The 21,129-nt window shown below is 44.0% G+C and overlaps 1 protein-coding gene across 2 annotated transcripts in view; it reads left to right on the top strand.

The window, feature by feature from the left end:
- Positions 1-20,967, top strand: part of stx2b (syntaxin 2b) — a 26,806-nt gene extending 5,839 nt beyond the window's left edge. The window contains exons 5-10 of one of the 2 annotated variants that reach the window (XM_063194432.1): positions 1,116-1,189; positions 4,128-4,236; positions 12,604-12,677; positions 13,936-14,073; positions 16,960-17,070; positions 20,445-20,967. In XM_063194432.1, coding sequence (XP_063050502.1) covers positions 1,116-1,189; positions 4,128-4,236; positions 12,604-12,677; positions 13,936-14,073; positions 16,960-17,070; positions 20,445-20,525 — 587 coding nt within the window. In that variant the 3' untranslated portion in view covers positions 20,526-20,967. Of the gene's footprint in view, positions 1-1,115; positions 1,190-4,127; positions 4,237-12,603; positions 12,678-13,935; positions 14,074-16,959; positions 17,071-18,480; positions 18,777-20,444 lie in introns of those variants that run through there. The other variant, XM_063194431.1, reaches the window with a different exon arrangement.
- The last annotated feature ends 162 nt before the right edge of the window (positions 20,968-21,129 follow it).

Here is a 21,129-nt window from a genome sequence, read left to right as displayed (position 1 = left end):
GTGTCTGTCTCACCTTTTGATGCCATGACAGATTGAACTCTAAAAATGCCACAGTCACTTGACCCAAATAAATGCCTCGGTCCCCTTTGTGCGTTTCCACGACCAAATTGGTTTGCATTCCTGTCACTCCTCGTCATGATTCACTGAGTCAGCTTTGTTTGTTTCTGCAGACACAGCCAATAGCCATTATGCTATTTGGCAGCACATTGCGGCAATTATATAAGCCTCTGATCTGACACATCTTTGTGGCTTCTGTTCTGTGTCTGTAGCAGCGTGTTATTTGACTGTAAACAGTCTTGTTTGTGGTTCCACCCATTTCTCAATAACTGTAAACACTGGTGCCATTGAGTTGTAAAAAAGTGGAAGATGCAGGAAGGGTTTGTAAATGGGTCTTCCCATCGTCCTTGGGGTCTGCCCTGAGATGGGAACAGAGCAAGGGGACCAGCGTAAGTAGGCATAAGGTTGAGTGTGATTACTACTATTTTTATCTAAATAATTTTTTTTTAAATCATTTTGGCCACAATCGTGCAGCCCTAGGTTCAGTCTGTTTAAGAGTACTCAGTGCATGGGCACAGGGCAAACCCTGTCAGCTCGGCTCTATTTGCTTACAAAACAAAGCCATATAGGTCTTCCATTTGCAGATCAATTAATTCCTCTCAGTTAATTTAACTAGGTGGCTCACCTCTATTGAGAAAGCTTTCCTAGGGCATGTACTCCTACCCATAAGATGGGGTTTATACTCCAAAGGGTATCAGATAGATTACTCCATCCATGGCCCCCCTAAATCGTCTTTCACCATCAGCCAAAATTTGCTAGTAGATGTTAATCTCACTAGCCAAACACATACTCATTAATAGGTCAAAGTGGCTACTAAGTTGGTCTTTTCTTCCAGCCAAATTGAAATTGCACCAGCATTTGACCAGTTGTCTGGTGTTAATTCAGAGCTCCGGTTCCATCCTCTTTAGTATAGACTACTCTATCCTTTATGAGTTAATTTGTCTTTTAACTGTATGCAATATCTGCAACACTTCATCTGGCTGCAATAATATTTCTGGATGTACTGTATAGTGCATGCCCTGTCATAGTCATATCTCCATCCTCCATGTCCTCCACAGCCATGGAGCAGAGTCTGCCCCCAGATGACACGGCCCACAGGGTATCAGTGGACTCCCGCATCCAGAAGACACAGGTGAGACACACTGGAGAAAAGACTTGTTGCAGAAGAACTAGTGTTGACATGTTGAGTGAATTCGTCTTGGACTTGAAAAGTATGCAAAACTCAAAATAATGTCAAAAAACTCAAAATAATCTTTAAAATCAATGTACAGTATGTCAGGCTTGTAATTCCATTACTATATGACACACATATGCACGCTGTAAGTTGACTCAATGCAGCCTCTCACTGCAGATGGGTCCATCGACGGGCCTATTCACTCTGCTGAAAACACGCAACTACATCATAACAACATCGCTATGACAATGCAAGGAGTCTTAGGTAACCGATGATGACTTGCCATTTTGGTGACAATAAGGTTATAACAGAGGCTCTGAATTACAGTAAGGGGTTAACTCAGCCAAATAAGCAAGATAGCTGGACTGAGTTGATTCAACAAATATTTTTTACAGTGCATCCACCACTGCCATGCCTCCTGCCTTCCTTCCTTTCTTCCTTTCTTCCTGTCTTCTTCCCTTTTTGCTGTGTGTGTGTGTGTGTGTGTGTGTGTGTGTGTGTGTGTGTGTGTGTCTGTCTGTCTGTCTGTCTGTCTGTCTGTCTGTCTGTCTGTCTGTCTGTCTGTCTGTCTGTCTGTCTGTCTGTCTGTCTGACTCATTCTGACGGTGTGTGTGTGTGTCTGTGTGTGCGTGCGTGCGTGCGGGTGTGTGTGCGTGCGTGCGTGTGTGTTTGCGTGTGCGTGTGCGCACGTGTGTGTGTGTGTGTGTGTGTGTGTGTGGCTGGATCCCGTGTAAAGCCATTAGGCCTTGCATTTCTGATCTTTGTCACTTCTCCTTTGCGTGCACATATTTACTTACTGCCTCCGTTTTCCTAAAAAAAAGGGGGGCTTTGTATGCTTTATGAGATGCTGACAGGAAGTGAGTGGGAGAGAGTGATGGGGGAAGATTGGGAAATGACCCTGTCCGGACTCGAATTGGGGTCCCCATGGGGCGGGCATGAAAGGCCAAATGCTTCCTTTTTCAATATGAGCCTTGTATACATGCACATGTCTTATAGTTTCGGTTCCTGAAAAGTGGCACATATTTGTCACCCACTGCTTGGTGGTTTTTCCCTGTGATAACTCCAAAATATCATATGAAACCATCTAGCACGCTTGGGAGTGATTGGGTGTGAGTGTGTTTATGTGTGGTATGCAAATGTGTGTCTGTGAATGTGTGAGTGTGTGTTTGATGGTCATAACGGCCAAATGTCTTATGAAACCATGTAGTATGCTTGGGAGTGACTGCAGGTTGTTATAATTGCTTTGCATATTGTATGCCTGATTATATTTTTCCTTATCTTTACTACAATACCTATTTACCTAATGTACCACTGGGCCCCAGCTTATAAGCTTTTATTTAGCTTCACTTGGGGACCCTTCTCTCCATACTGTTATACCTTTTCATGAGATGTAACTGAAAGTCAAAATGATGGTGTGAAGAGAGGAACAAATCATTCATTCATCGGTCTGTGGTGGGGGTAAGTGGTGCTGGGAAGTGGTTTAGCCAGTCAAGCTGTTTGTCGGCTGTCTTCATCCTTCTTAGCTCAGATGTAAACCAGGGAGTGGAACGTGTGAAGGAGACATTACAGGTTTTTAGGAGAGCTAGTTTGTTTCGGCAAGATGGAAGTTAAGTTATAAGACAATACTGGGTCATTAGGACAACTGGGAGGCACTGTTAAATTTGTTAATTTGTTTGGACAATGCTACTGTCTCAACCATCAACCTTATGATTTTTTAGAAGAGGTATTAAGTACCTAAACCACAGGGGGAAAACAAAATGGCTAATGTGAACAAATGTCACCACCATCAGGTTTTGTGGCAGCTTGTTCCACATGTGACTGAATTGTGCTGGTTTATGAAATATTAAAGACTATTGGTTTATCATTGTGATCCAAAATTATACTCTGTCCTCAACTGAGGCACATTTGGACGCTTTTTTGTCACCACCATCAGACACAACCTGATGGTAGAGACTTCTGACGGAGGTGACAAAAAACTAGACGGGAAGTTTTGTTTTAAGCATATGCTTACAATATGTATCTACAGGGCTGTTAAATTATTTCAATAATTCTTCACTTTAATACAAAAACATTATTTTTCTGTCAATTGTATCTTACCGTGTTGACAAAAACAAGTAAAAGCCTATTTCATGAAAAAAGTGAAATATGGGAAGGATGTTCTGACACATTGCTGAACAGCTAACACCTTCATCTATGGCAGTGTTTCTCATAGTTTTTTAGACTGAGGACCACTTTGTCCTCCCAAAATTGTCCAGGGACCACTTGTCAACTAAATTGACAGGCTTGTAATGTAAATTAAAAAGTAAGTGATCCGCATTGAAATTAGCAGTATCAAATTAGCTCCGAACAACCTTTTTACTTTTTTATGGTGGAAATATGACTTAAGCTATATTTAGCTTTCTAATACTGTTATAAAAGTAGCCCACTGCTAGCTTGACTTGGAACATTAGAAATCCTCTCGTGGACCACCTGAGCTTTGTTTCGGACCACCAGTGGTCCCCGGACACACTTTGAGAATCACTGATCTATGGTAATACCCCAATATTTTAGATTTGAACTACTAAAAATTGAAACCTGTAGGAAGTGTGTATGAAGGTGCGTGTGTGCGTGCGTGCGTGTGTGTTTGTGTGTCCATGTGTGTGTGTGTGTCTTGAAAGCAGTGCAAATTTAAGCGGGTTATCAGTTATAAAGGACTTAACTGCAAAAGAAATGTATCACTTCAATGCCAGTGTAAGAAGGAAGAACTGTTGATTTGGCAGTTGAGCTGACACAACCCATAGACATCTTTTCCATTAACTAGCCCACAGACTTTGCCCCTTCTGTGCCGGATATTTTATGATGCCATGTTGTTTGTAATTATTCAATTAAATGAAATGACGGGTCCCTCTCTCCTCAGCACACGGTTCTGTCTCGGAAGTTCGTGGAGGTCATGACCCAATACAACGAGACCCAAGTGGCCTTCAGAGAGAGGAGCAAAGGCAGAATACAGAGACAGCTGGAGATCAGTGAGTCTCACATGCACACACGCCTGCACACACATGCACGCACGCACACACACACACACACACACACACACACACACACACACACACACACACACACACACACACACACACACACACACACACACACACACACACACACACACACACACACACACACACACACAAGCATGCACACACTCGTGCATGCACATACACACACACGAACACACACACACACACACACACACACACACACACACACACACACACACACACACACACACACACACACACACACACACACACACACACTAACAAGCAAACAGAAGTCGTCACTACCTTCAGTACCTTCTCTAGGAAGTCATTACCGTTTCTTAAATATCCGCTTTAACTCTGATGCTGACTCACATCCTCAAGCAGCACACTGTCATTATTAGGGAAGGAAGGCTCTTGAGGCAGCTGCTTTAGCAAGACCAGCCAGATGAGCACAGAGAACAGGCAGGGCCGGATTGCTGTAAGATGGCCTGGGGCCCCTAGGCTACAGGTTTCTATGGAGCCTCCTAGAAGGCAAATTTACCTATACAGTGTCATAATTTTGAAGAATCAATGACGAAATGTCTACTTACTGTGCTCAACACAACAGATGAGTTCAGTATTGCATCTTCTCAAAATTCAGCATTTTTTAAAAACTTTTGGCCAATCAGGGGTAACCTAGTTCTCACGCAGACAAAGTTTAACGAAGATGCACGAAGCACGAGCGTGAGAGCCAGGCTAAATCAAGGGCCCCACGGTACAAAGTAGGTGGAAACAGCCCACACTGTAAAATGGCAAAAAGTAATTGATGCACCTGTGCAATTTTGTAAGCTATTATGTTTAGCTATTGGGTTTTAGGATCACTGTCTTCTGCACTGTGTGTGTATGCATGTCTGTGTGTGTGTGTGTGTGTGTGTGTGTGTGTGTGTGTGTGTGTGTGTGTGTGTGTGTGTGTGTGTGTGTGTGTGTGTGTGTGTGTGTGTGTGTGTGTGTGTGTGCTTGTGCATGTGCATGTGCGTGTGTGTGTGTCATATGGGTGTGTGTGTGTGTGTGTGTGTGCGTGTGTGTGTGTGTGTGTGTGTGCATGTGTGCGTGTGTGTGTGGTCTGGGATTGCTGACGGCCACTCCAGGGATGTAATTGCTGCCCTCCAAGCCAGTAATGAGGGTGCTGTACAGTGTTGCCAGATGTGTCTGATCAAATCCCGCCCAAACGGTGCTCAAAAACCGCTAAGAGACTCTAAGTTCCGCCCAATTTCAACAAATTGCATTGATTTCTATGGGCATAAAACTGCAGAAAAAAACACCAAATGGCCGATTTTTCCAGTTCTTAGCCGCAGACGGCCATCCCAAGCAGCCCAATTGGGCGGGTAACTGCCCAATCTGGCAACACTGGTGCTGTGGGCTGTGCTGTGGGTCAGGGTGCTGTAGTCTAGTCTCTAGTGAGTGTGGCATGGCTTGGTCACAACACAACACACGACAACAGGGACCAGGGCCTGACACCCACCCTGCCCGGGTACACTGACTGAGTACCTGTTCTAGGGGATTGTTTTTTCACTAAGCTGTATTGCATCGCAGAAACATTGCTGTTGTTTTTATTTTTTGGGGGGCATTTAGTATATGCCTTCATTAAGACTGAAGAGTGAGAAAGACAGAGGGACAGGAGATGAATAGGAGATAGATGGGGGAATGATCGGGAAATGTCCTCAGGCCGGACTCGAACCAGGGTCCCCAGATTCATGGTGTGGCACCTTTGCCCACTGTGCCGCGGCACCCCAGCAAGACAATAATTGACCCGTTGATTATTATTATTGGCCAGTTGACAGGCAATTTCATTTTTATCATTCCAAGTCAAAAGGATTACCCAAACTACTATATCTGTATATAAGTTGATATAAGGTAGGACCATGAGTCTATTTCCTGAATTGTTATTTTCCCCAATGCAAATTTCATATTAAGTGCCTGAGACAGTGGATGGCCGCTAATGGGATGTGGGCCTATAATAGACACTCTTGACCTTGGCTTGTCATGACTGTTGACGTCAAATCAGCCCAAATTAATTGTTGGGTCAAATACGCTGGGTAAGAAGATTCTCATTTGAATGACATGAGGAGTAGAACCAACTGATAGCCTTTTCCCCCTAGTTTTCTACCTTGAATATGTGGCAGGGTTTTTGCTTTCCAGCGCTGAGCCCCTCAAGTGTCATTATTATCTAGATTCTGCTTAAGCTTTTAGCTTTTGCGTTATTCAATTTAAGATTTAATTTTCTGGCGTTATTATCTAGTTACATGCTGACACTGTTATTGTGGTTCTAAACTGTTATGTGACTGTTATTGCAGCCACAGGGCTGTTTGTGTGGTCATTTGCGCTGTGGTGGCACAGTAATAGTAAAGGCTTTTATGGGCCCCACTGACTCAGTGGTTGTGGTCACCGCCTGGCTCACAATAGCCTTTGTTAGCCGTTAGCTACGTAATGGCTCAGCGCAGGAAGTCTCTCCAGATGTAAGTCAGCCCCACTGACAGCCATGTTTGAATTGAATGCTGTGAAAATACACACGCAACACAATAGGCTATTGATGGGTGGGAAAGGCTTTATGTGTCACACACAGCCCGAAGACTAGGTGTGTGTGTGTGTTGTGTGTTGTGTGTGTGTGTGTGTGTGTGTGTGTGTGTGTGTGTGTGTGTGTGTGTGTGTGTGTGTGTGTGTATTACTCTCTGGCTGTCTGGAGAGAGTTTTAATGAGGCTTGAGCTCGGGCTGCCACTCGACACCGGAGACAGGAGCGCTTGACACCAGAGACACCTGGGTCAGGGTTACCGGGGCAACGCAGCACTCTAGGGCACAGCTAGCATCGCTGCGCGCCACTGTCAAGAGCATCCTTGTGACTCAGTTTGCATGTCTTGCCTTGCGGGCATCAGAGCATCATGTGACCTCCCTGCCTGGCCAATGAGAACGCGTTGCTGTTGAGTCACATGACCTCTGTTTTGAGTTACGGTTACAAGACTGAGAGCACATGCCTCTTTCAGCGTGGCCTGTATGCATTGCCTTTGAAGTCTCTGTGTGTGTGTGTGTGTGTGTGTGTGTGTGTGTGTGTGTGTGTGTGTGTGTGTGTGTGTGTGTGTGTGTGTGTGTGTGTGTGTGTGTGTGCGTGCCTGCGTGCGTGCGTGTGTGATGTGTTGTATTTCTAGCCTTACAGGCAATGGTTCATCATGTGACCAGCTCATCTAGCCAATGGCATCACCTTGCTTTTAGTCACATGGCCTTCGTTTGGCGAAATACACACACACCTCAGTGAATTTGGCCTGTATTCAGCGGCTGGTGTGTGTGTGTGTGTGTGTGTGTGTGTGTGTGTGTGTGTGTGTGTGTGTGTGTGTGTGTGTGTGTGTGTGTGTGTGTGTGTGTGTGTGTGCGTGCGTGCGTGCGTACATGTGTGCGTGCGTGTGTTTGTGTGTATCTCTGTGTGTGTATGTGTGTGAGAGAGAGCCCCTGCTCCCTTAATGTGATGATCAGACTCACTCATTTACTGTTATTTCCTCTATTGCTCCCCTAAGCCCCATTATGTGTCATCACCCCTTGCTGACTGCTCATCATTAGGATCACAGCATTGCCAATTGCACATGCAGCAAAGCAGAGCATCAGCACCATCATACTTCTCATCAGTGTTCTCCTGATGCACCTGCAAGCGATGTGAACTCCACCAATCCGGCACTCAGTCACTGCACTCCCTTCACTGATGATGGATTCATAATGTATGTGTAAAGTAAAAGGCATTGCTGAAAATGTATAGACCACTATGCCCTACAAAGGCAAAGTGCAGTAACTCCCATTTTTGTCAAAGTTGAGTTTAGGCTGACAATGGTCTTCATAACACCTCCTTTATCTTGTGACAACGCCTTATGGTCCAAATGTGTCCCATTTTAGAGATATTGCTTTGTCAAATTTGCAGTAACCAGGGGCGCTGCCAGAAATGTTGGGCCCCATGAAAGATTCGAATTTTGGGCCCCCTTAAGGGCCCCTCTCAGTGCTTGGCCCCCCTTAAGGGCCCATATCAGTGCTTGGGCCCTTAGAATCTGAACCCCAGTTTTCCCCAGTCTTGAAAAAAAATACTGGACAGTAAATGAAAGATGTCATTGCATGCATGCAAAAAGGCAGATCGAGTTTTAAAATGTTTCTTTGTCTGGCAGAGGTGGCAACCCTAATCGCAGATGTGCCAGGTCAAGGACAGATTGACCCAAACATAGTACATACAGTACGTAGATGATCCTCACAGACAAGGCAAGATTTCAATTTACTGACTGTCCAGTAGACCTACGTACATACAGTAAAGCACGTAGAGAAATCGACACCAAAACAATCTTAAACCTTAAACACTCCTGAACGTTGAAACTGATTCTGACCGATGATATGCTCATCATATGTATAAAGTACAAGGCATTTCTGAACTCAAGAAAAGACCGTGCTGTGGCTTCTGCAGTACGAAGGCACCCCTGCATCACAGATGATGCACTAGGTCAAGGTGAACTGAGCCAACCCAAACATAGAAAGCCGTTCCTAGGAAACAGGCCTAGGTGCAGGCATCGCCTAGCAACCTGGAAATACATTTGTTCTGAACAGACACAACAGTGACGAGCACCAACATCTGTCAAATTTGTTCTACATGTGAATAAATTCTTATTCAGATGTACCACAGAAGAACTTTTCTTTTTTAAAATGTTTTTTTTAGGGGCTTTTATGCCTTTATTTTTGACAGGACATTGTGAGATGGAGACAAGAAGTGAGTGGGACAGAGATGGGGGAGGATCAGGAAATGACCCCGGCCGGACTCGAACCGGGGTCCCCGTGGGCATGCGACCCCAAATGTGGGGGGGCTCAGCGCCCTGCGCCACAGCACCCCCAGAAGAACTTTTCTGACTGTCATGTTGACATACATAAAGTATGTAGAGAACTTGACCCAAAAACAACCTTTAGCACTCCTGAACGTTGAAACTGATTCTGATCAGAGCTAAACATGGAAAATTGTGCTATACAGCTCGAGAGTCAGAGCCATCTAACAGCAAAGCTACAGCTATGTTATGGCAGTGCTTTAGAAAAGCTACCTACCGCTAGTATGGTCATGATAGAAAATAAAATGTAGAGAAACTATAGCTATGGCCAATTTACATAAAAGCTATGACCATGTTATAGGCCATGTTACAAAATAGGTATGGCTACTGCATGGTATGGCAGTGTTAATGAAAATATATGGCCATGTTATGCCATGTTTTGCGGCTAAGCTATGGCCATATTACCCCTATTTTTACGGCTATGTTATGGCCATTTTACGGTTGTGTGCATAAATAAAATCACTGTAGGTGCTACCACATTGCCATTGCTACCACCATCCCCCTCCTCTTTCCCTGTATTCCCCTTTGTATTGCCCTGGCCCTCTGTGTTCAGCCCTCCACTCCAAGGCCCCAGGGCTACACAACAACAGGCAAAGCATCCCTTGGGACAGAAAGGGAGAAAGTGTCTTTGTGTGGATGGGAGAGTGTGTGTGTGTGGTTTGCATATATAGTGTGTGTATGTGTGTGTGTGTGTGTGTGCGTGTGTGTGTGTATGTATGTGTGTTGTGTGTGTGTGTGTGTGTGTGTGTGTGTGTGTGTGTGTGTGTGTGTGTGTGTGTGTGTGTGTGTGTGCGTGTGTGTGTGCGCGCGTGCGCGCGTGTGTTATGGGCTTGTGGGGTCTGTAAATGGTTTTGTATAAGTATGTGCAATGCATTTGTATGTGTGTGTGTGTGTGTGAGAGAGAGAGAGAAGAGAGAGAGAGAGAGAGAGAGAGAGAGAGAGAGAGAGAGAGAGAGAGAGAGAGAGAGAGAGAAACGTGGAAACGTGATGAGTCTTTGGCAAAGAGGGCTTGGCACGTTCCCTCTGTGCCACCCAGCTCAGTTCAGCTCCCCTCACATCTGGGGAGGGAGGAGGAGTGACGGAAACCGGGGAAGGAAACGAGGGAATGAGAGAATGAAAAATGTATGAGGAGAAAGAGGAGTGGAGAAAGGAACCGTGGAGAGAGAGAGAGAACAAACAGTCCACAGAAGGAGAAGGAGAATGCTGACAAATAGAGACGTTTGTCTTTGTCTCGTGGCGCGCGCGCGTGTGTGTGTGTGTGTGTGTGTGTGTGTGTGTGTGTGTGCGCGTGTGTGTGTGTATGAGCGAGAGAGAGAGAGAGAGAGAGAGAGAGAGAGAGAGAGAGAGAGAGAGAGAGAGAGACAGAGACAGAGAGAGAGAGAGACAGAATTTGTGTATGTGTTTGTGAGGGATAGAGCTACTCTTCAAGTCTCATTTCTGATCATGCAGCCTCAAGGCACCTTCAAGTTGACCTTATCTCTCTGACCCTCACACACACACACACACACACACACACACACACACACACACACACACACACACACACACACACACACACACACACACACACACACACACACACACACACACACACACACACACACACACACACACACACACACACAGACTCATGCATACACACATTCACACACTTGCACGTGTGCACACACACATACATACGTCCTCCCTGAAATGCACATTTTAAAAATTGTAATAGTTGTCTCTCAAAATCCTTTACCCTGTGGTTATAAAGATAAATAATCTTATTTATTTTTGGAACACTACAGACTGTAAGCTTTCTAAGGATATCTCTCCCCCTGATCTTTGTATTCTACCCATTGAGTATCATAGTATTATTCAAATGCAATGATAGCTTGACAAAGTATGCTGTCATTGACTATCTCATGTTCAGCTTTGCATATGTAAACACAACTTTTTTTTTTCAAAATTTGCATACGCCTTTTATTTGGGATACTTATTTGCACGTAAGCGTACTCATTAACACTCAAAATAGTCATCTTACACTTGTTAGTTATCACACTATGTAATATACTTAATATATGGATTTAATGTTATTCAGACAAGTCTATTTCTTTACATCGAATCACTCTAGCGTTTTTGACAAGACTGAACATGTTTGATTGTGTGGCATATAACTACCGAACCTACAGTGCACTACAGTACAGGGGTGTACGTCTCGAAACCATAGTTGATAACTATGTTAGCTTCTTTGTTGTTTTCAATGCAATTTCCCATTGGCAACTGCCCAAGTTGCTAACTGGCAAACAACTACGCTTTCGAGAAACGCACCCCTGTACAGTAGAGAATAGAGTATATCTGCACAGAGCAGAAAGAGCTGTTTCCTTCTTAAGCACAGTTATAGGGAGAGCCCCAGGAAGCGGGTCTTGCATTAGTGTACTATTACAATGACCTCTCTACGTGGTTGCAACCAGTGTTTCAGAACATGCAGGCATTGGGTAAACAGCTCCCCAGTGTGTAATACCAGGTTTGATTTTATTTTGGGAAACAATGAGCATTATTAATTTGTTGACATCATAGTGAAGGTCACATAATTCAAGTCAAGTCAAGTCAGCATGCCAGTGTGCCGGGAGGTTATAGCCTATATGCTGTGTGTGTGTGTGTGTGTGTGTGTGTGTGTGTGTGTGTGTGTGTGTGTGTGTGTGTGTGTGTGTGTGTGTGTGTGTGTGTGTGTGTGTGTGTGTGTACGTGTGTGTGTGTGTGTGTGTGTGTGTGTGTGTGTGCGTGTGTGTATGTGCGCGCATGTGTGTGTGGCCTTTTCTATGAGGGGCAGCAACAACAAGAGTGTTTGAATGTTGTGTTGGATGTTGCCCAGGCAGTTCTTGTGGAGTAGTAAATACTGGTAATAAAAGGACGTTCATTTGTCTGATTAACTGATTAAATTAAATGAATCAGATAAAGTAGTAGCAACAATAAACATAGTGAATATTGGTTTATTCTGTTTACTTGACCACTTGAAATCCCAGATAACTCCCGAAATAAAACAATCATAATGATTGATATCCGTGTAGTAAGCAGGCCCATTGCAAATTCTAGAGTTGAGTAGAGTACTTTTATTAATCCCGAAGGAAATTAAGGTGTCATCTGACATAAATGCACAAATCCAAACATGACAAAGAACTTATACACATAATTGAACATTTCAGTAGAGGTGTACCGCCACACACACTCTCTCTCTCACACATACACACATGCACTCGCTCTCCTCTCTCTCACCCCCCCCCATGTCTATATCTATGTAGGCCGTGCACTATGCCTCGTGAACATATATTATGTATCTAGGTATGTGTGTATGTACTGTATGTATGCATGTATGTAATAATAATAATAATTATTATTATTATCATCATTATTAGTATTATTATTATTATTATTATTATCATCATTATTAGTATTATTATTATTATCATTCATTGTGTTCTTGTTGTATGTGCACAGCTGGGAGAGTGACCACCAATGAGGAGTTGGAGGACATGTTGGAGAGTGGAAACCCCTCCATCTTCACCTCAGATGTAAGGCCCCACTCTCTAACTCAGTGTTTCCCAACCTTTTTCTTAGGGGACCCATGTTTTTACTATTTTAAGCTTTTGTGACCCAACCACGCGAGCGCCCGCACGAGACGTAGTCACAAGATGCCCTCCGTTTCCTGTGATAACTTATTTTAGTTATTTTATTCCTCAATTCGTCTTTGGTCAAATATTGAATAAATGTTTACTGTAGCACTTTCAATTTGTTGCGTCTATGCATTTATTAGTTAAATGCTTTGTCTTTTATTCAACATGGGCTATATATATTTAAAACGAAACCCCTTAAAATCAAGAGGGCTCCGCGACCCCCTGTGGATCTTTTGCGACCCATAAGGGGGGTCCCGACCCATAGGTTGGGAACCACTGCTCTAACTCACATTATTAGTGCTTTTAAACTCACTAATTCACTAACTAGTGACCAGCAGTACCTATTGGGGAGTGTAGTATTGTTCATTGTGCTAATATGGACTAGCACACTGTTGCCTGCCTCCATTCTCTTTCAAATCTGAATCCAAAGTCAAATAGTATGAAGACGGCAAGTCATGAGCTTTCCACCATTATCAAGTTGATAAGTAGGGTACGGTATAAATGACCTCTCGCACCTCTCCATTTTCAGTTCAATGTTTCCCTTTTGTCTCCATCTGGTGGTGTGGGGTGGTACTCAGTTTTAGTGTCATGTTTGGCATGACATGGTATTATCAGAAGACATCATCAGGTCTCTGCTTCTTACTGAGAGAGATTGTGCATGATTAAAATGTAGTCCTGATTGTATCTGTGAGCAGGTAAAATGTTGTATGACGTCTCTACATTGACCTAAATCGCAACAACTGTGTCAAAAAAAAATGAGGATTACCTTACTAACACCGCAGACTTTGGCATCTGCATGCCTGCATTAGCACACTAAATTATTTCTTGCTTTGTGTGTATCTGCAAAGGTAGTAGTAATAGCAGTATTAGTGGTAGTGGTACTGTGACAGTAGTAATGGCATAATAGTAATAGTAGTAGTAGTGGTGTGGTAGACAGTGGTAATAGTACAATGACAGTTTTCCTTCATAATGCTGTAAAAAAACACTAACACTTCTGTTTTCATAAGAGAATTATGAACTTTAAAAAAAAAACTTGTATAGTGAAATAAAACCACCTGTGAAATGTTATGTAATGTAATGCAATGTGATGTAATGTACAGTAGTAATCTAGATATGGCATATTTATTAATCCGCAATCAAATTACTTTCTGTGCAGATCATCTCTGACTCCCAGATCACGCGTCAGGCTCTGAATGAGATCGAGTCTCGGCACCAGGACATCATCCGGCTGGAGTCCAGCATCAAGGAGCTGCACGACATGTTCATGGACATGGCCATGCTGGTGGAGAACCAGGTGAAGTTTGGTCTTGTTTGGGAAGTGCACTTTTTTGTGACAAAAGGTCTTCGGGTACGAGCAACTGGTTCAGTACATTGAAAAGTCACACTCGATTTCAGGTCATGTTTAAATTCTCACCCTTTTTTGATCAAATGACTCCTTCACCTCATCATAAGTCCCTCTACACCCTCTTGACCTCATCACAAGCCCATGAACAACCACCCTCCTCCCTTCGTATTAAAAGATAAAATAGACGTACATACCCCATTTGCAACTGAGCCGCCTCTCTCAGCTGTCTCCTTCTCAATGCCCCCTTAAGGGCTCCCTAATACCTCTGGGGGGTTGTCGAGCCCCCGTTGAGAAACACCAATTTTGTGCGCCTTTTCTACAACAAAAGGGGAACCAGGTGAGGAGACTGGAGGAAGAGTAGCCTCATAATGCATGCCATTTCCGCCAATGGAGCTCAGTAATAGTCATTGAAAAAAATCTTAGCTACCATAGTACTGCACTACTACAGCATTTCACAGGGGCCTTAATGATACATTACGATTTTGCCACTTCAATTCTGACCAGGTGGAACATTAGAGACCTAGTACAGTTGCTCCTGATGTCAGGGTGTTAACCAGGTGATTCTGAGAAAAAGTCCGCTGCATGACCAGGATTTCTTTTGCTCCCAATACGAAAAAAATAAATATTGGGAGCAAAAGAAATCCTGGTCGTGCAGCGGACTTTTTCTCAGAATCATCTAGTCACTTGTGGTCCTGCTCCCAGGTCAGACGTTCCTGTGGATGTGCGAGCTTTCCACCATTACCTCAGGGTGTTAACCAGGGACTGTGTGGTACTCAGCAGTGGTACATGTGTGAATGGGTGAATGTGAGGCATAAACTGTAAAGTGCACTGAGTGCTTGTAGGGGTAGAAAAGCACTATATAAATGCAGTCCATTCAGCCATTTACAGTCCATTGCAGTCCAAAGGCAGTCCCTTTTGCCATCTGCAGTAATAACCAGTTTGGTTGAAATAAAGTACATTAGGAGAGACAGTTATTATAATTCACGATGGCAGCATGGGATCTTGTTTTGGTGAATGGAAATTTAAGAAGTAATTGATGCTACCAGTGAAGCAGAAGGGAATAGAAGAAAGTGTAGTGAAGTGAAAGTGAAAGCCCAATTGGGAAACTCCAACTCCCATTGTCATTGTGAAACACAGCACAGAAGTGAACACTGCACACTGCACACAACAAAATTGCATGTAGGCCTATGCCTCATCCGTGCAATAGATTTGCATTATGCTTGTTTCTATATCATCTCCCAGTCTGAAGATCCTTCCTCCCATCCCACATATGAGGACCGCAAAAGCAAGTGCTCTTGGTGAACACCATCAGATGAGCACAGTAATGAGCGGTCTTTGTCAACACCACAACTTGCACGTAATGCCTCTTTGAATCTCATCTTAAGTCTTAAAAAAAGTCATGCCTGATCTGATCTCCCTCCGCATCCATCCCACATGCAGGACTGGACTGGTACCAAAAAACAGCCTGGGCATTTTGGTCATAGACCAACCCCCCTGTTTTTCTGCAATACTACAATTTGTTCATTCCAGTCTAATTTAAAGATAGGTCAGTGGGTTGACTCATACAAAATTTAGGTCCAGTCTCTTTGGTTAAAAAAAATCTAACAAACATATAAACAAATGAAAAAAAAAACAACAGCATCTGCCCCTGGGGACTGTCGGCCCACCGGGAAAATGCCCTGTATGCCAGATGACCAGGCCAGCCCTGCCCACATGTGTGCTGCTTATGCAAGGTGGCATCACCTACTCTCCTACCACACAGCGCAGCAGTGGGTCCATAATGCATATGCACTGATGGAAACGTGCAGACGCTCCGGCTTGCAGGCTAGCTGTCACTGCAAGTCACGTCACTGTAGCCACTCTGCAGGAAACTCTGCAGAAATGTGTGTCAGCTTTTCGTGTGAAATAATAAGTGAAATCATGTCTTTAAATGAGCCGTCACGGCTCAGTTGGCTAAGGTCGGTGCACCAAATATTTGGGTAACTGTGTTTGAGTTCAACCTGAGGTCATTTCCCAATCCTTCCCCATGTCTCTCTCTCCCACTCGTTTCCTGTCCGACTCTCCCACTGCCCTGTCCAAATAAAGGCACCCCAATAAATCGTCAAAATACCTGCATAGTAGTCTATGTAAAATACTTTTGCAACTACTAGGCAATGTAAAAAAAATGCTTTAAAAAACACTAGGCAGTGTAATAATGTTCTGCATCACTGCATCACAGTTCTCTATGTGGCAGATAAATATACACCCACACTCACTCACTCATACATCCACCCACACACACACACACACACACAGAGTAAGCATTAGAGATTCCTTGTGGATGGCTACACATTGCTAATAATTCCACAGGCTTTGCTCCTTTTGCAAGCAAATGCCTCTCAGAATATCAAAATATACAGTAGCTTGGTGCTTGTTAATCATATGTCGGTGCCCATTTGTAATTAGCCTTGTCACTTATTTTGAATGGGTCCACGTTCCTATAGGCTACTGGAAGTTCTAATAGGTTAATTACCTCTCATCAGACACATTTGGCAATAGTTATTAATATAATGCACTGGTATTGAGGTGTGTGTTTGTACAAGCTCTTGTGTATGATTGACTGTTTTTAGCCCGGTGTGAACAACTGCACAAGACACTATTTCGGTTGGAAACCGTTTTGCTTCTACACGTGACACGTGACTACACCGTTGACCTTCATTTTAAATGATGTGTGCATTCCAGTTTGAAGGTCTCTGTGCACATGGGAATTATACATGGCTGTGCAAACAAAGCTTGCCTAGCCTTGATGCTCCTTTCTCTATGTTGTTTACGTTTATGTTTTCTGCCATGCATTAGGGTGAGATGATCAACAACATTGAGAAGAACGTGACCAGCGCCGTGGACTACGTGGCCAGTGCTAAGGAGGAGTGCAAGAAAGCCGTACGCTACCAGAAGAAAGCTCGGCGGGTAAGACCAGCCCCAGCCCTAGACCAAATCCCAACACCGCCCCACCCCCACACCACCCACCACACCCCACCCCACACACACCCACTCCACCCCATACACACCCACAGACTTTTGTTTATCCGTAATTCTCTTTCGCTACGTCAGTACAAAGTCCAAAACCACCACTGACGTATGCCGAACGCCATCATCATGACTACCATAATCATTCTCGTTACAACAGACTAATCATCCAACGAGGCAGCCAGCCCCACCTACAATCATCCCCTCACAGCCAGCTCCAACCAGGAGATGTTTAGCCCCATCCATCACTACCACCATAACCATCACACATCCAACTAAGCAACCACTAAGCAATTTCAACCAACTGTCCTTCTCCACACCCTCAGCACCCTGCTTCTCCCATCATTGTGCTTGTCCCTTCAAGCTTATCCCCGTCACTACCACCACCATAACCATCACATATCCAACTAAACAACCAAGCAACCTTAGCCAACTACGCTTCACTTTATCATCCTGATTTTCCTCCATACTCATCATAACCACCCCAATTATCATGTATCCAACTAGTCAACCACCAACCACTAAGCAGCCTTAAAGGGACACTGTGTGAGATTTTTAGTTGTTTATTTCCAGAATTCATGCTGCACATTCACTAATGTTACCTTTTTTATGAATACTTCTCCGTGGTCCGCCATTTTGAATTTCCAAAAATAGCCATTTTAAGTTGCAAAAATGACTACTTGGGCCAAACTAGAAAATATTTGTTTATTACTTAGTAAACTTTCATGAAAAGGTCAAATTTGGCAATAGGCGACACAGTTTCAATGAGCAGCATAGTTGCAGTACCTTTTTTGGCCATTTCCTGCACAGTGTCCCTTTAACCAACCATCCTCCACACCCCCATCACTCCCATCACTGTGTTTGTCCCTCTAACCTTAGCCCCATCCACCACTACCACCACCATAACCATCCCGTATCCAACCAAACAACCAAGCAACCTTAACCAACTACCCCCCACACCCTCCAACGGTTGGAGGTTCAATGTTTCAGTGACATATTAACAAAAATGCTTCCTATTTTCGTCTCCGGTGGTCTTGTAGTCACATTTTTATCTTTTTTGACGAACAAAACTTTTTTTCGTACAAACGCATGCTGTTTTTTTCGTCATCGTTTTATTGTCGTCAGGGGAAAAACAATCGTTATTAATCGTAATTATGACGAAAATATTTCGTCATGAAATTAACACTGCTCCAACCTTAGTCCCATCCACCACTACCACCACTACCACCACCATAACCATCATGCATCCAGCTAAACCAAGCAATGTTAACCATCGAGCCCCCTCCATGTCATCCTCCACCTGCTGCTGCTGCTGCTCCCCACTAACTGTGCTTGCCCCCCCCCCGGCAGAGGTACGTGATACTGGCTCTGGTGCTGCTGGTGCTTGCTGCTGTGATTGCTCTGGTCTTAGGCCTCTACTTTGGCCTATCTAACCGGCCGTCTAAAAACCCCATCACGTCCACCCCGCCGCAACAAGCCAACCCTGTGTAGCCCTGTGCCATCTCCGCCACCGCTGTTGCTGTCTGTGTGCTGCTTGAGGTAACTGCATCAATATCATAACCCGCATCACGTGACGCCGCTCTGCTGTCTCTCTACCACTCTGCTGTCTCTCTACCACTCTGCTTCTGTCTGTCACTATACCTGTCTGCCTGCCTCTGTCTCTAACAGGCTCTGTCTAACCTACCTCTGTCTGTAGACAAGCTGAGCTACTTCTTAGTGACTAGACGCAGGGATGACTGGAGCACTCAGCACACTTTTTGAGGTTTTTTATTTTTTGGTGTGCAAAGTGACTCACTTTGTGCACCAAAAAATAAAAAACCTCTAAAAGTGTGCTGAGTGCTCCAGTCATCCCTGCGTCTAGTCACTGAGACGTAGCTCAGTTTGTCTTCATTCTGCTGTCCTGGACTGAGAGCACCACAAGGACTTTCTCTACCTACCTCTGTCTGTGTTTATCTGCCTTTAGCAGTCTCTGTGTGCTTATACTACTCACGGTTTCAGGAGATGAAAGGCCAGCAGTCATGCATCTCTTCTTGTGCGCGTAACACTCTTGTTAGTTGTGAGCACATTAGGATCGACTGGTCTGGAAAACAGCTGGTGAAATATGGTACATACATAGGAGATTATCGTTCTGAAGCTGTGATTGACACACCTCCATATATATGGGTTTGCCGTATTTGTAAACACAATGTTGTGAGGAGGGGCAAGACACTGGCAGCCAACCACGTGAGCTAATTTTTTGACCGACAGCGGTTTCCAACTATCAGAGGTTGAGTTGTGCGCTGTTAATTTAGCGCAGTCAGGCTACAACAAAAATGTATAACCCATGTATTGGCCTGTTCTACCTCTCTTGACCTCTCAGCTTGTCTTATTACCACACCAAAGGTCATCACAGGGTGAACATCTCACATGAGTCAGCTGGACATTAATCTGCTTAGTTGGGATTATTCAGATAGCATATACATGACATGACACAAAGGGACATACAGATAGCTGGATGGTTGCTGCAGATGTACATGGTGGACTAGGAATCCTACACACGGGGTCATCCGTGGCCTAGTGGTTAGAGAGTTGGTCTTTCAATCTAGGGGTTGCAGGTTCGAATCCCCCCTGACCTCTCCCTACACTCCATCCATGGCTGAAGTGCCCTTGAGCAAGGCACCAAACCCCACATTGCTCCAAGGACTTTAACCAATACCCTGAAAAATAATAATTGTAAGTCGCTTTGAATAAATGAAAGCGTCAGCTAAGTGCAACGTAATGTAATTACGTTGAATATCAATGTTACTCTTATTCTACATTTTCTTACGCTCACTGTTTTTCTTACATGTACCGGTACATATAACTCGTTTGCCTAAATTGTGTCTGGATGGTTGATGCAGATGTAGATAATATACATGGTGGACGAGGAATCCTACACGAAAAGACATTTTATTATTCTAATTCTAAATTTTCTTACACTCACTGTTTTTCAGGAACAGGAACTAGGAATTATTTGTCAACGGTCAATTTAAAGGAAGCAGAAGTGTACACTATGCAGATGTAGCAGTTTCCTCTAGGGTTTACATTGCTGTGGAGCAGGATATGAATGGCAGTATGTGAAGTGAAATCGTGACAGACGTGAAAGTGAACGCCCAATTGGGAAACTCCAACTCCCATTGTCATTGTAACACAGCACACCACAGCACACAAGTGAACAGTGCACACGGCACACAACGAAATTGCATGTATGCCTCACCCGTGCAAGTATGTGTCAACCTGTGAAATTAACCCTTCATTATCCTTTTCTCCCGTTTCTCCTCTTTTCTCTTGTGTAGAAAAAGCTCTATCTGGTCATTTGTGTAGCTGTCGTTATCGTTCTTCTAGCCATCATCATTGGAGCATCGTTTGGATCATGAAGTATTTTCATGTGAAGACAAAGGAACAACTTTTCTTCAGAGCTGCAGTGTCTGCATACAGTAGACTAGAGTACTGAGACTGTGCCGCGAGAGGGAACTGGACTGTTTTGTTTTCATCACGTATGTCTGTCACATCTGTGAAATGTTTTCGTCCCCTAAAAGACTGGAGAAGGGACTGGGTGCCGGGTGCCATGCAGGACACGTCTCTGAACCACAGTGCTTTATTGACTCTGACAAGCACATGTACACGCATTCACACACACATAGTGATAGACATAGACATATTCACATGCACACACCACACTCACACACACACACTTCTAGATGTCATACGCATATATACACATGAAAAGTATCTTCTGTATGTCAACTCCATATGACCCAGTTATTCTGTGAAACTGCTCTGGACCCACACACACACACACACACACACACACACACACACACACACACACACACACACACACACACACACACACACACACACACTATACCTAAATAGTACATATGTACGTTGGGATAAAAGGCCACAGTATACACTGTACTGTTCGAACGTGCAATGGTCTTCTACTAGGTGATACTTCACATGCATATGGTCTTTATG

Source organism: Engraulis encrasicolus, chromosome 3 (assembly GCF_034702125.1).
Source record: "Engraulis encrasicolus isolate BLACKSEA-1 chromosome 3, IST_EnEncr_1.0, whole genome shotgun sequence".
NCBI lineage: Eukaryota > Metazoa > Chordata > Actinopteri > Clupeiformes > Engraulidae > Engraulis > Engraulis encrasicolus.
The sequence above is the reverse complement of the archived record's forward strand: the minus strand, read 5'-3'. Positions and strand labels throughout refer to the sequence as shown.